The following is a 15,793-nucleotide window of genomic DNA, read 5'->3' as shown; positions in this document are numbered from 1 at the left end:
TCCAGGTGCATTGAGCCTGGGGTAGAGGTGTGATTTTGTTTGCTCTGTCATCATGCGAAGCACCAGATTTCTGTGTAATTCCTGCCATATTTCTGGCTGTGCAGTTGCTCCAGAACTGTTTCCATGTGACAGCCTGAAAACAATTTGTAGAATATAAAATGATTTCTTCATGTGGAAGACAGATTAAAAAAAATATAAAAAAATTACTCCATTTGGATGGAAATAGAGCAAAACCAATTTCCAGATTTTCTTTTTCTTTTTCTTTTTTTTTTTTTTTTTTTTGCTAAATAGCAAAATAGCACCTTGGAATCTATGGACAGTTTTAATTGGCTTGCAGATGAAGAATGGTTACGATTTTGTGTACTTACATTATTCTGTCAATGAGGAAATGCCATCCACTCTAATAATATTCAAAGCATATTACAGTAACATAATATGTTACCAAACGAGGTGCTTGAAGTTTAGGATTAACCAGATTTTGCATTATCTATACATTCTTCAGCCTTCCCTTGTGTGCTCAGGTTGTGCCCTGATGAGAACAACCATGAAGTGTCCTGTGGGAAAAATATGATGATGTTGGGTAATGCAAGTCTTTCGTAAGGCGTATGTGCAGTGAACAATTTAAGGGTTCATACGCAGCCTGAATTTCCTTTTCTTTGACTGCTTTAAATTTGCAGACAAGTAGTAATTCTAATCCAATTTCCTATTTTGTGGTTTCTTTGTTTTCTTCAAAGAAAATGATGGAAGCATCAGGTGTCATACACAGCAGGAATAAAATGCCTCAGTGCGTTTCCAGTGGGTTTTGAATGGTGCACTTGCAGTTGTGCAGCAGGGCTCATTGCTGTTTCATTTCCAGAGCTCATGAGGGCCACTGGTAGCAGGGTGAGGTGTGATCCATGATGGCAGATGGAGCAGGGGATCTCAGAAGGAAGAAGGGAGCCAGTGTCACTCAGCCCATCAAAGCCAGCCCCAGACTTCCCGTTTCTGGCTCAGGGGGTTTCCATGAGGTGTTTCCAAAAGAGCGGGAGGCTAACGGCTCCAAGGGGCATATCCCACGTCAGGGATACTCCAAGGATTGACGGTGTCCTTTCTGATGGAAAGTGAAGCCACCCCTTTTCACCACCTGTCTTACGCGAGTGTGCTGGCAACATCTCGGGGTTTCCTGCTGTGGCCTCCGCTGCTCACCCAGACCTTGGAAGGACCAGTGATTTTGACAGTCGGCCAGTGCTGCTTGGGGAACTCATGTAACATAAAAGGGAACAGCGAATTTCACTGGGTTTTGTCTCAACAGAAAGTCAACCAAGTTCGTGGAAAAGAAAGGGCATTCTTGCAGGCGGCATTGAAGAATGCTATTCTGAGCACTGAAAGTATGCTGTAAATTGTGAGCTTTGCAAGGGAAGGGGCCTGATCTCCTTCCTAGTATTGTCTGTCAGGCAGACTGATGGGTACTAACTCTCGTGTCACAGCCTCAGCTACTAACACAGCTCATCTTTTGGAGCACAAGGCTATAGGAATGAAAGTAAATTTGGAATGAAAAGACAGTGTGTCAGGCTGGGCTTTTTAAGGTATATTTCAGTACAGTGCTTTTGAGAAGAAATCATAAAACACAGTAGTGACCACTGCCTTCTACAAAACTGCATGAGGTGATAGTTTGTTTTCATTTTCTTTTGTTGTTTTTCCTTTTATTGGTATTGTCCACTGCCTGTTTTATATCATTATCTGACTATTAATTTCCTTAATTTTTTTTGGCAGATGATAATTAGCAAAGATTCATATTTTTCTTCATGCTATAGGCTCTCTCTGCCTGTTTAATATTCTTAGTTTATTTTAACCATGAAAAGACATATAGCTGTCTAATTTATTACATCTATATCTTAGATATGAAAAAATGGCACTTTGCAACTAGCTTCCAGGACTAAATTAATTCCTGTTCTAATTTCATTGGTACCAGGAGAGCTTTACCAGTGGTGGATTGGCCCCGTTCATTAGGCTGCCACAAGATAAATCAGGCAGGATAGCCAGTGATGCCAGCGTGGTTATTCCCAAGGCTGTACTTTGATATTTCCCAATAGTTTTCTGGGATCTCATGATGTCTGCAAAGGAGTCCATGCAGGGAGATGCAGCCTTTCAGCTTGGCCATATGCTGGAGATCTGATTTTCTCACAGAGCAGTGTGTATGTGTATCCAAATTGTGCATGTCAAAACAAGAGCAAGGTCCTTCAAAGAGATTGCCTGCTTAGAAATTCAGTGAGAGTCATGAAAGACCTCTGCTTTCCAATGGTGTATCTTGATGATATTTCCTTTCTCCTATTCACATCCCTCAGCAATGTGCTGCTTCTCAGCATATTGGCAAGAAAAAGGTTTATTTCTTCACAGGTTGAAACTTCCCATTTAAGTCAGAGAAGACTTTTGTTTTACTGCTCAAAGGTTTCTATCCAGGAAAAAAAAAAAAAAAAGATTTGTCAAGAGAAAGATGATTTAAAAGCCAATAAAATATATATTGTATGCATTTTATATATGCAGAGCAATTGTGCTGTGTCTATCAAAATAGCCTTCCTTCCAGTTTCCAGTCTGGACAAGGTTAGAAGTAATTCTGGTATCCAACACCGTTGTTTCAAGCCTGCTTTATTCTGCTCTTGGAGTTTCAGCTTTTCAACGGGAGTGAAATAACTCTAGAATTTATATCATTAATTTAGTGTTTTGCAATATTTGAAAGAAAGTTCCACCTTATTACTAGTGGGTTTTAAAATAGTTTATGAGAGAAATAAAGAGCATGGATGTAAAATCAGTGACTGAAATTCCCACTTATCCTCCATTTTCACAGCTTGAAGCCTTGTTTTATTCTTCCCAGAGTGACTCATACCCATATAGCTTTTTTTTTTTTTTTCCAAATTCACTGTCAATTTTTCTCTTTGTTGTGAAGGAAAAAAATGTTTGTACATTTGAAGGAATGGGGAAAGCAGTACGTTGCAAAGCTGTTGTGTGCTGTAGGAAAAATGTATCTCTGCTGGGAGTTGGAGAAATCAGGATCTCTGAGGGTAATTAGGAGCAGATCTGCCTCACTTTTATTTTAGCTTATGATTAGGAGTTTTGAGTGGTAAATGTCTCATTGTTTCAAAAGCCGATGATTCCTTGCATAAATCACTGAAAAATATATTCCCTTTAGGGAGAGTTCTTCCTCTGTCTTCTACAAAAAATACTCTCCTCAAGAGACCAACGGGCCTGCTGCCTGGGACTCTGATCTCTTCAGCTCTCAGAAAGTAATTGGCATTAGATCTAGTTAATGCTCAGTTGTCATTGTGCCAGATGCTGCAGGAAGTGATTCAGCAGGTCGAATCCTTTCCTCTGGCTCCTTAATGGATCAGAGCTGTTGAAGTAGGAGCTTCAGAGGGTTTTTTTTCCCAATGAAATGTAAAACTTAAGACCTTCGTGTTTTTCTTTGTTAAAGGGTGACATGGTACATCTTTAAAAACACTAGTTATCCACGGCAGCCCTAATTTCGAAACGTCACTCAGAAGAACATGTAGTCAGTGCTCAGCTTTCCCCAGAAAACAAATCATGTTATCTCCTTTTTAAGGTGAAAAACCCCCTTCATCAGAATCAAAGAAACAAAAAGAACTGCAACCATATGATTTCCTGCCATAATTTCTGTTAGAAGGCTGATCTAATCTGTTCAAGAGCAACAGATACACCTTTGTTCTTGTGACATTGTTTTTTGGTTTGTATCATCTTTTATTTGTCATCTTATGGGGGCATCTGGAAATTGCAGTATATACCATCATTGCTCAGATACTACTTTTGTGAGCAATACTTACATTCCCCTTTCATAAGCAATAACACGTGGTATCTCTATTACCTATCATAAACTTCAACATTATGTTCCTAAAGTGTTAAACAGCAGCTTTTTAATCTCAAAAATGGTTGCTTTTTAGTGAGAGATAAAACGATCCCTAATCTTTATAGCATAATGGAAGCTTTACCCTGGCTATGACTTACTCAGGGTAACTATATAGATATGTAAATGGTGTCATCCTGGGAAGAAAATAACATAGTTCACAACTTCTTCATGTGAATGAAGGGAATTACCCATGGGAATTGGGTCAGTCCATTAACCGGGCTTCTTTTTTATAAAAGTCACGATACAAAGGTAAATCATGATTAATTTGGTTTTGAGTGTGAGAGACAAGAGAATTGATCTCAGTCCCATTTCAACGGCCCATGTGTACTGCTGCATCTAACCTACTACAGTAATCAATCATTAATTCAATCTGTAGAGTGATCTGATCTACAAATATTAAAACCAAATTGATTTGGACTGAACTATGTTACTTATTTTCAATGTACTTTCTTTTTTTTTTTTTTTCCCCCTGAATTGTAAATGTTAATGTGTCTGGCACAAATTGAATGCGTTAATGGAGGATTTAGCTTCCAGAATTTTCCAGGGCATTTGAGGAAGAGATTAGCCACGTTTAATATGGTATCTTGATGTTTGTATAATGTAAGCTATGTGCTAAATGCAAAATGCTGTAGAGTCCAGGAGAAACACAGAAGTTTCCCATAAACAGATATAATGGGAAAGCATTTGCTATAGGAGCAGCAGATTCTGACACACTAAGAAAAAAAGGCAAATTTAGGTCTTGATCCTGCAAGCTTGTCTATGTGCATTTAATATAATCTGCAAAGCTAAAAATAAAGGGATTGTACATGAAAAAGTGCCTTAAACATGCTGTTAGAGGGACACTGAAATCCTGTAAGTCCCTTCTGTAATGTAATATCAGACATCAATGAGTGCAGATAACTTATAAAGCTCTAAGTTTTCTGAAGTATATTACAATTTATTCAGGTTATTTCTTCAGAACAACTGAAATCTGTGAAAAGCTGGATCCTAAACACTGAAAATTGTAAAATTAAAAAGACCAGACTGTTATAAGTAAGAGTGACATTCTACATATTCTGTAAGTTTAATAACCGTAGGAGCAGTTAGTAAGTGGAAAACAAAACATGATTTTTATCTGCTGAGTGTCCTTTTAATTTCACAGTGTGCGAATAGCTTTTGATGTGGAGATTTGGCGCTGAAGGAAGTAAGATAATGGAAGAATCTTTAAATTGCATTATATCACTTATGCTACACTGCTAACATCAGCCATGAGCAAGGGGAGGATAGTAAGTGGAAGATAACAACAAGAAAGAGAGTCTGTGGTGATTACCGCTTAATTCAATTATTGGTTAATTAAATCAAAGCATTAGGAGGAAAAATCATTTGGATTAAAAATGAATATAACTTCCATCCTTTATTTGATTTGTTGTAGGAAGGAATAAATGGAGTAATTTAATCACTAGCATGAGAAAGTTTCAGTAATTCTTTCAGAAATAAGGAAACATCAGATGTGAATGAGATAGCGGAAGAAAGCCCAGGGCACACCCGCTAACATGAAAGATGACTGCACGTAAGCATTGTGCTATTTAGAGATTATTATTGACATTTAAAGTACTATCATGTGCTGTGTGAGCTGTGATATGAACCCTCTGGTCATGTGGATAGTCAGATCGACTATTTATTTCAGAATAAGTAATGGCAAAAGCCTCTGCAGAAAGAAGAGGGTAGGTTTTGTTCCCTATGATCTGCTTTACTCCTATTTATTTCTAGGCTATCATGAATTGTCAGCAGAATTTTCACAGATCCCATCACTGAAGTGCCTGCTCGTATCTGTGAGATTGGGAGTTTCTATTTGTAAGTGGTTAACATGCAAATGTGCTGATATTTACCTGAAGCTAATGAAGTATCTTTGCCACAAGAAATAGTTTAATAGCCCCACACCGTTGTATTGCCATGCTCTGACAAAGTTAAAAATGACAACGTGACTTCTTCTTAAGACTTAGGGAAAGATTCTGTTTGCATCTGTGGCTTTTGTTCTTAGTTGGTTTTAGTTCTCCATTTCTCATCACATCTGGAAACTTAGTACTGTGGTGAAAATACTGTGCTGGTAATTGAAATTTAATTTTCGCTTCCATTACAAACTTGCTTTTCCGTCTTTGACTAACCTATTCCACGTTCCATGGGATAGTTCCACTTTTGAAACTGATACTGGTCTTCCGTTTCATCTACTCTTTCTCTTGCCTATTGTGACTGTATACTCTTTGGGGAAAAATATTTTATTAGTTTTTCTCTAGCGCCTGCCACGGCAGAACTTTGAAGTAAAATGTGTCCTCTAGGGCCATGCTAATCAACAGCCTGAATTTTTCAATCTGTCCCTACAGTGTGCAGGAACTAAATCAACACAATAATACTTATAAGGGTGTAGAGACAATTACTGAGGGTGTTATGCATTAACTACCTCTATTAATATATGTTAGTATGACAAATTTCAACTAACACTCTAACCTTGTTTTGGATATCTGCTTGGCCCTCTTAACAAATGTATAGTTGGGTTGCTATCATTTTTTTTCTTGCTGAGGAGAGAGCATTAAGCGAAAGAGTAAATTTTATTTATTTATTTATTTATTTGGTGGATAAAGGAGGCTCAATAAAACTGTGACTCTCTTATTCTTACCAACAATCCAGACTCCCAGCTGCAGTGAATTGACACACCTTTCCTTAGTCTTCCAAGCTACACTGGTCTAGATGCGACATCTCAGGATGCAGGGTATTTTTCTTACTTTTTGTAGCCCACCTGGCTCAGAGTTCAGAGCACTAGATTGGCAGTTCCTCGCTTAACTCCTTTCCATGCACAGGCTTCCCCATGCCTTCCAGTAAACCACTTTACTTCCCTGTACCTACCTCAGTTCTTCATCTGTAAAGTAATGGTACTGCTATGTTTTGTACAAGTTTGGTGTGGATAATTACGTTGAAGATGGTGGCCCTCTCAGATATGGTTGGAATGGGGACCTATGAAATAAAGAAATTAATACGTATCAAAATAGGAATTCTTCTTTCAGGTAGCTTTCTTTGGTTGTTACACTGACAAGCTTCTCAGCTGATCTTAAAAGTTCACATTTATGCCAAAGTTATGAGCAATTTCAATTGTTTTGTTGTTTTTGACTGGGCACTTTTATATGTTTGTTAAGCATTGAAGACAGAAATCTTGCTGGGGTGATGACTGTGAGTGCTTAAATAGTAACTGCTGTTTGAACCTTTATTTTTATGGCAAACAAGGAAGTTTTTATGTTAAAGTGTAAGCGTCAAGAACATAAATTGTTTTGGGGGGGAACACAGAAATATTGGCTTTGTCAACGTCCCAGGTAGTGTTGCCGTGGACCTCCGTGAAGCCCCACATATCACCTGGCAGATTGAAGAGTGCCTGTGCCATACCTAGCAAAACCATTTGTTTCATTGGTGTACATGTATGAAGAACTCAGTTTGCCTATTAATCTGCTCCTTTCTTCTTTTTTTCCTTTTATTTGTGCATCCTTTAGAACCCCTTCCTGTGAGCAGTGTTTCTATCTATGATTACAAACCATCTCCAGAAACAGGAGTGTTGTTTGAAATTCAGTACCCAGAGAAGTACAATGTTTTTACCAGGGTAAATATAAGCTATTGGGAAGGAAAAGACTACCGAACAATGCTGTACAAAGGTAGGAGGAAACTATTCCACTAAAACTTAATGCTAGCTCTGCTGGAAACATTTTAAACCAGTGGTCCTAGGTGTGGTTTTGACATATATCCGTTATAATGATTTATAATTCCGGTAATGTGTTCGTTTATATAGTAACTTCTATATCATGAAGTAAGGGATGGGTCTTCGAATTGAGCTGGTAGTTCACTTTGGATTTAAACCTGCTTCCCATCTGTCACAGGTGGAATATATTCACACGGTTATGATTTAGCAACAATTTGAGGTTTATTAATAGTGTGAAGTAGATTTTAGCAGCACTTAATCATTAACCAATTTAAAGTCTAATAAGGTCATTTAGTAGAATACATTGTCATTAAAACAGTGACTTTGTTACAGATTTGAGAACAACAAGATTCACACTAACTTATTACAAGGTATCCTAAATTAAGGCATATATATGTTTATATAACACAAACACACAGACAGACAAACACATAGATAGGTAGAGAAGCAGAGATAAGAGGCTAGCCTATAGTTAGAATTTCCCTTTTCAAGTTTTGGAGTAAATACTCACAATGCATCAGCATTCCTCAACAGGCAATGACTGAGTCTCGAGAAGGGTGATTTTGCGCCCCTGACCAGTTGTCAGCTGTGCCCAAGAGGCATCCCAGCTCAGGAGCAGTGCTGGTCACAGCCCACTGTTACCCAGGAGAGCTCAAAGGGTCTCGCTTGGGATTGCTAGTTTATAGGGTCTGAGATAATTGGCTTTCATTAGGTACTTTTCCATTTTTCCCAGCTCGGATGGTGTAATGTTCTGGCACTTTCCACCAGTTGTGCAGGCCCAGAACTCACTAGATCTTGGCGTTGTGGTATCTCTCCCTTTGGGCCGCAACCCAAGTACAGATGTGCTAGGGCACATGTGTGTTGACTACTGTTGTTCTTCAAACAATAGGGGAAGCAGGAGCCAGGTGCATTAAGGGGGTGCCTTAATGCCCTGGGTTGCTGCTCACAACCTAGGTACGGATGTACTAGGCTGTCGGGCATCACTGCTTCCCAGACAACAGAAGTAGGGGCCATGTACGTGAAGGGGGAGCCTTAACGCTCTGGTTCGCTGCCGTTTGCACTCCATACCTGTAGCATTCAGTATTGTCTCTGAGCTAATAAACCCTGCTGTGTATTATAAATTTCAATTTTCTTAAAATAATCTAATCAAGGGCAATCAATCTAACAAACTAGACAGTCAGTCTAAACAATTTAACCAATCTGACCATCTAAACAATCTAGTAAGAGCAAATTCTGCTTTCTTTTTTATTTGTTTATAACTGAACTCCCTTTTGCCCTGCAGTATAGCTTAAGCATAGCATCTTTCTCAGAGATGTAAATGGGACTGTCCTATGGAAAGCATCCTAAGAGGTGAGAAAGGCATCCGCAACCCCAATGGTTTAACATTGTATAGGTGTAGTCAAATGGCTTTGAGCTGTCCAGTAGGTGCTGGGTTGGATTTTAGGCACTGAACTAAGGCTCCCGAAGTCTGGTTGCTGTAAGCTCTCTCTAAAGTCAGCAGAGGGAGATACACACCTCCAGAAGGATGTCAGAAAATTTTGGCATCTCTTTGCTTCAATACAGAGTGGGGCTACAAATCACATATTCAATATTGTGAAGTGCCAGAAGTTAGGAAGGGTTATTCTGGATCATAGCAAATATATGTGACCTCTTTCTAGAGAACAAAATGGATACCAGGAGTAATTTTTGTCTTCTACAGCTAATGCCGGTTCCCGGGGCTGTAATGCTGCAGCTGCAGCTCCTGCTAACTAAAAAGTCAACCTGAATTAAGAGATTCACTAATCAACTTGCACACTCCTTCCTGTAGCCAAAGAGCCCTAAGCAACTTCTCTTCAGCCCTCACGTGTACTGATGGTGGATGTGAGCTCTGCTCTCAGTACCACGCCTTGTGCTCAGTTGCATGGTGGATGGCCCTTTGAACATCTCCCCAAATGTTATGCCTCAGTCAGCAAAAGACCAAGGAGGCTTTTGCGTGCAGCAGTTAAAGGTCTGCAGAAACTGTCAGATGCTCTTTGAGATATTCAGTGTCACGTGGAACAGGTTGCCAGATTCAGTTTCCTTTTCTGTGAAAAGTAGTTCATGTTTCTTATGTTGGGCTTTTTTTTTTTTTTTTTTTTTCATGGCAAAGTGGCTTTGACAGCCAGGAAAAATGTTGGCAAACTGAATTATTAGAATTTCGTGTCTCAGACCAGGCTGGGCAATGTTTAAACATCTGAAATACTGCCAGTTCAGCATGTACAGTTGCATTATCAGAAAGTGAACATTTGACGTATTTTCCTCTTTTTTTTCCTTTCTTCTTTTCTTTTTAAACCTTTTGCAGATTTCTTTAAAGGTAAAACAGTTTTCAATCACTGGCTACCAGGTATATGCTACAGTAACATCACATTTCAGTTGGTATCAGAAGCAACCTTCAACAAAAGCACGCTAGTGGAATACAGTGGGGTCCAGCATGAGCCCAAACAGCACAGAACAGGTGAAGAAAATTATTATGTACCGTTTGCTCCAAGTCTGTGTGGCCACTTTCCTTTCTGCCATGGGGAGAGGATTGATCCCACAGAGAGGAGGGTCTGTGTGGGAGCAGTCCTGGGAGCTGCTTTGGTCCAGGAGCACGGGAGAAGGATGCTGCGGCTAGTACATAGGGTTATGTGTACAATACAGTGCAAAGGGAAATTTGCATGAGTGTTTCTGTTATAAAGATTGCTTCTTAGAAAATAAATTCTGCTTCACATGAGATGTCCTAGGCCTTGTACTAGGAATTAATTTTTAAGCCACAGGAAGAGCCGCACTGAGCATGCTATTGATCTATCTATATTGGTCTGTCTCCTTGTGCAGTGAGTCATAGCTAAACTGTTGGAGAAGGCCTTCCTCATTGTGCAGTCTTCTGTCATGGAGAAGGATGTCATAGTCGCCCCACTTGGCGGCCAGTTTATGCCCTGAAGCATGAACTTTTAATTTCCAAGACAGCAATGTTGCAAAGGCTGAAAATTGCATTTGTTCAGGGTCCAGAACTAATTTAATTTGGTTCTGGGACTGTGCCTGAAATATTTCTGTTTATCTGTTGGACCACAGACATTTTCCAGGGTCCAAAGTGAAATGAACCAGCGGTAAAATCAAAAGGCCAAATCTTCAGATGGGTACGCTGATGTTGGTCCATTGCCTTGGACAGAGCAAAGCCAACGGATGCCAGCTGAGTTCTGTCCTCAGGATCCTCAATGTAGTTATTGAGATATTGAACCATAAGAATGCAACCAAAAGGATCGTGTTTTTCTTTCCTGCTGCCCTCCCATCCTTCATTCTTTGCACGAACTGCAACAAGATTATAGTGTCTGGTTTTGTATTAGTGGCCGTGGCTGGGACAGGGGAGCTGAACAAATTAGTGTGTTGTAAGGTGCCAGCTTAAAAGGCGTCAATCGAAATTGTTTGCAGAGGCTACTCGCACTTATTGTGTGTAAGGGCAGATAGACAAGCAATTACAGTGAGGCAGACCAAATGCTATGTGTTCACCTCGCGGCATAAGTTGAAGTAACTTTTTTGCATGCTAGAATCTTGTCTTCTGGAAACCCAAATCTTAAGATCAAGCTTTAACAAATATTAAAATTTAAACTGATGTTTAGTGCTTGTGAAAAGGTGGCTGATAAAAGCATATGAAAAGCCCTACAGGAACATGAAGGTCATACTTTTAAAATATGAGTTATGCCATATATTAGTTTTGCATATGTTTTTCAATTCATTTCTACAGAAGTATTTTTTTCAATTATCAATATCTTTCTGGAAGACACAATAAAATAAATGAAGATCCACTCTTAGAAGTTCACACTCGAATAGCCTTGCTGCTGTAGTAGCACTGAAGTCTGATTTACTGTGATTTCCCATCTACTTTTCTTCCTGGTATTCTTGAATCGCAAGTCTTCTGTGAATTTACACTCATCTTGATCCCACTAGAATCACTTCTGCTATAAGTATATATGTAAGCGAAAGGAGAATCTTAGTAAGAATGAGTTATTTCAAAATATCCCTAGATGTTTTTCTGCAAACAATATTTCTCTGGGGAATTAACACATCATAAAGGTTCACAGAACATACCTATTGAAAGACTAACCCTTCCTTCTCTTTTAGTTCCTTACCCACCTCGAAACATTTCTGTTCAGATTATACCGATCAACAGAAACAACTGGGAAGAGCACAGTGGGAATTTTGCAGAAGAATCGTTCATGGGACCACGAGAAATCATAAGGAAAGAAAAACTTACCCATTTATCTGACAACCCACCTGAAATTCCAGCAGCAAACACATCTGCAGCCTGGCCAGACTACCGCTATAACAGCACTGAGTACGAAACCACGTCGCAGCCATACTGGTGGTCTAACGAAGCTGAGTCATCAGAGGGTGCAGAGGAGTTTGTCAATGCAGTTGCCAGTGATTACGAGGCCAATGATGTCAACACATCTGGAAAATTCACACCAGAGCCCCCTTCCTTCCTTCCTGTACAAATGGTGCTGACCTGGTTACCACCAAAGCCACCTACTGCGTTTGATGGGTTCCATATCAATATTGAAAGGGAAGGTAAAACAGAGCCTTATACCCTTTTCATACCTCTTTTTTGTAATTCCATTGGTGGGTTGTCTCCTCTACAAATTATTAGTTACCTAGTACTGTGCTTCAGAGGGCTTTGTTAGATCTCGTGTATTTCTTGAGAAGCTTCTTGCATTGAATAGCATCTAATTCTGGCTGAGTGTCCTAAAAGTAAGGGAGGAGGGATAAATCACCGTTTGCAATTCTGTTTTGTTAAACAAGATTTATACGGTTGTACATATTGCTGCGCTGTGTACATGGAAGTTGTCGTAAATCCATTCTGGTATTGGAGAAGGAGAAATAAGTTGATAGACATTTGAGACGAAGGTATATTATAGCATGCAGTTTTGTCAGCCATTGAGCAAGGTTTTCAGGGGACCTTGACCAGAAGGGGCATACAGAAAAGATAGTCTAGATTCAGGTTAACAGTTGTCTCAGAAGACAGCTACCAAACATATTCCTTAGGCCACAAAGAGGCTGTGATGGAGAATGGGGAGACTTTTCAAGTGATGGAGCTACAAGAAAATTGCCATGTTGCTTAAAGATTTTTTGTTTTAAAATCTATTTTATCCAAATTAATTTTATTTCCTGACAAGCAGTTTTTATAAGCCATCTCACACTGAGGGCAAATAAGTTTTTTGGCAGAGTAAGAATGCAATAGATAAAAAATTGGAAGCTCCTTTTCTTCCATGCCATGCTGTTTTTCACTTGCACAGTCATGGCAACCCTATTTTATCATCCCTTCTACAGAATGAAACTTTGGCCTGGGTTTATTGTTCCTCAACACATACACTGCAACCTTGGTCATTAATTACTCTTGTGCTGATGGCAAGAAATAAAACTACCCACATAAATCCAGTCCTTTTGGATACCTTTTAATCCCACAGCAGAAACAGTATTAGCATTTCTGATATAAATCATTTTCTCAGGGGCTGGAGCCTTTCAAATTTCAATTAATCCACACTTTTTTTCCCCCTCCTGATTTAGAGAACTCCACGGAATTTTTGACAGTAAGTGAGGACACTCACAAATTTGTTGCTGAACTAAGAGAACCAGGAAAATATAAGTTGTCTGTAACAACATTTAGCTCCTCTGGCTCTTGTGAAGTTCGGGGAAGTCAATCGGCAAAAACACTTAGCTTTTACATCAGTAAGTATCCAAACAAATCTGTGTTTTTCTCCCAGACCAATATTACTTTAATGTACAGAGTTTGACCACTGTGGCACCTATGGCATCTGCTGCAGGATCAGAAGAGTCTGGTCTTCTGGAATTCCCTGTACCAGAGAAGGAAATATGGTGCAAAATCCTTCCTGGATTTGCCTTCATCGTGCTGTTTTGGCAGAACTAAGAACTGAAAGCAGGTGATGTATTTGATAGAGTCATTGCCAGTGTTCAAATGTGGCTCACTGAAACAGGTTCCCATCTTGCATCTTTCAAAGAGAAGATTTAATCCCAAGAATTAAATTTGTGGTTATAGAGATTCTTGAAAATACTTAACTTCCTTACTCACTGGAGGCTGTATGTACCGGGTTAGAGATGAAGGACATCTCAGGCTGAGTGTGGGAACTGCACAATTAAACACTGAACTCTGAAATTACATGGTCTCTGAGAGAACATGGGGCAAATTACAGTAGATGAAATAGTTCAGCCTGCTAAATTCAGAGGAGAAAAAGTAATTCATTATTTCCCTGTAGAATTCCAGGATTTCTTAACTGAAGATTTAGTAAAAGACAAAGTAACAATACACTACTGCGTAAACTAGTATAATGACTGACAATTAGATCAGCAAGTGAGATAGGTGTTAGTGAATTCAGATTATTATCCTTCTGATGGCTGTGGTCACCTTTGTACCTTTTTCTACTAAAGGAAATAGATACAGCCTACAAAATGCCCATACAATGAGAGCAGGGGAATACTTGCAGCACTACACAATTTTACATGTGGGAGGATAGCGTCTCCCCCAAATCATGAATGCTGCAACAAGACACAGTAGCTAAGGCTGGCAGAAATATTCATATTAAAAAGAAATGCACTCAAGTACTTAGGTACATTACTAATAAAAATTGTGTCTTTGGTAGCTCATAAAATTTACAAATACTAACTATTTAGGTTTAAATTCACCATAATGCTTTACTGCATGTAGCTGAATTCCACTTTCTCTCCTATGTTTTTAACAACTTTATAGCTGAAATAAACAGTACTTGGAAAACAAAGAGAAAAGAGGAAACAGCACACGAGAGAAAGGGGGTCTCTGCTGTTGTAATTTCACTGTCTTCTGGTTTCCTTTAAGAATAGTTATTAGACAGCTTCATTATATGGATAGCATTAAAGTATGTATAAGTATACAAGTATATCAAATAAATTATGTATCATTGCTATCTACCAAATGTTATTCCATGTTACAAGGTGTGACTTATTTCCCTTAAGCACTATGCAATACAGTGTCCTCCATGAAGTCTACTAACTGGGGACAGAGACCTGAGAGAAATGAGAAAATGTTAATCCAAAGTATAGGTGTATGGATTGTTAGATTAAGGATGAACTTGAATTTCATTTGGTATAAAGTATTAAGTTATAGGAATGTAACAAATATTTTCATTTTACATGTAACACATGAGAACATTTGGAGGTTTGGGATTTGTCCATTAGTTTTGCAGGCTTTTAGAACCAGATGAGGATTCTTGGCAGTTGTCTTATTTATTCTGTCAAACGCAATATCCTTAGTATTTTAGATAGATTCCATATGTATTTCTGGTAGCATGCCAAATCTGAGATGTGCACAAGTGCTCTTAAGGTGAAATTGCTTTTCCATTCCTCTTTATGAGTCTGATCAAGTAGGCTTTTTGTGTGGGGACTACAACTTTGGGCCATGACATGAGGTGGCTCAGTTCCCTTAATGCTGATGCTGGAACAGTTTCTGAATAGTAAGAGCTACACATACATCCACTGGCCCCAGAGACTAATCTGGTGATCACATTCCTCTTTTTATCTGAGTAGGTGTGAGTTTGCTGTCATGAATAAATTTTGCTCATAGCTTCAGCCTTATCTTATCCTTGTACCACTCCATCAGTGAATCATCCTGTCAAATTACTGGCTTGTATTATGCAATATTTTTGCTGTACCCAGATAGCAGTATGGATTGTAAAATCTCATAGCCTAGTCTTACACCAAATTCTTGCTCTGGCATTTGTTTTATTTTCTTAATAAGCATAAAGTACCATTAGAATTCTGTGGAGGAAGGCATATCAAGGAGAGAGCTGTCAGAAGCATCACTTAGAAGTGACAATGAAAGCTGATGATTTTCAGGAAATACGAAATTTTGACCAAGTCTAGCTGAAGTTATTTTATCTACACTTAAACCTGTATTCTTACCAAATGCTTCAAAAAGTCTGATGGATAATGAGATTCTTCACTGTGGTAACCTCTGTGAACTTGATTTTCACGCTTCAATGCTGTATACACTTGGAGGGTATGTGGAGAGGCGAAAAATTTTGTGTGCTTATCCTTTAATATTTGTCAATGATCTGTACATTATTGGATATCACTGCTTGTAAACATTCCTTTGGAGCAAATCTGATATTGCTGTGTGGTTTCTGGTAAGCAAT

At 39.0% G+C, this 15,793-nt stretch overlaps 1 protein-coding gene across 2 annotated transcripts in view; it reads left to right on the top strand.

Annotated features, from left to right (window-relative positions):
* PTPRO (protein tyrosine phosphatase receptor type O) overlaps nucleotides 1–15,793 on the top strand; it is a 152,985-nt gene that overhangs the window by 88,047 nt on the left and 49,145 nt on the right. For both annotated transcript variants that reach the window (XM_086467021.1, XM_086467012.1), the window contains exons 3-6: nucleotides 7,414–7,572; nucleotides 9,937–10,089; nucleotides 11,733–12,179; nucleotides 13,176–13,337. In XM_086467021.1, coding sequence (XP_086323147.1) covers nucleotides 7,414–7,572; nucleotides 9,937–10,089; nucleotides 11,733–12,179; nucleotides 13,176–13,337 — 921 coding nt within the window. The remainder of the gene's footprint in view (nucleotides 1–7,413; nucleotides 7,573–9,936; nucleotides 10,090–11,732; nucleotides 12,180–13,175; nucleotides 13,338–15,793) is intronic.

Source organism: Leptosomus discolor, chromosome 1 (assembly GCF_034619465.1).
Source record: "Leptosomus discolor isolate bLepDis1 chromosome 1, bLepDis1.hap2, whole genome shotgun sequence".
NCBI lineage: Eukaryota > Metazoa > Chordata > Aves > Leptosomiformes > Leptosomidae > Leptosomus > Leptosomus discolor.
Note: the sequence above shows the minus strand (reverse complement) of the source record. Positions and strands in the feature narration are given on the sequence as shown.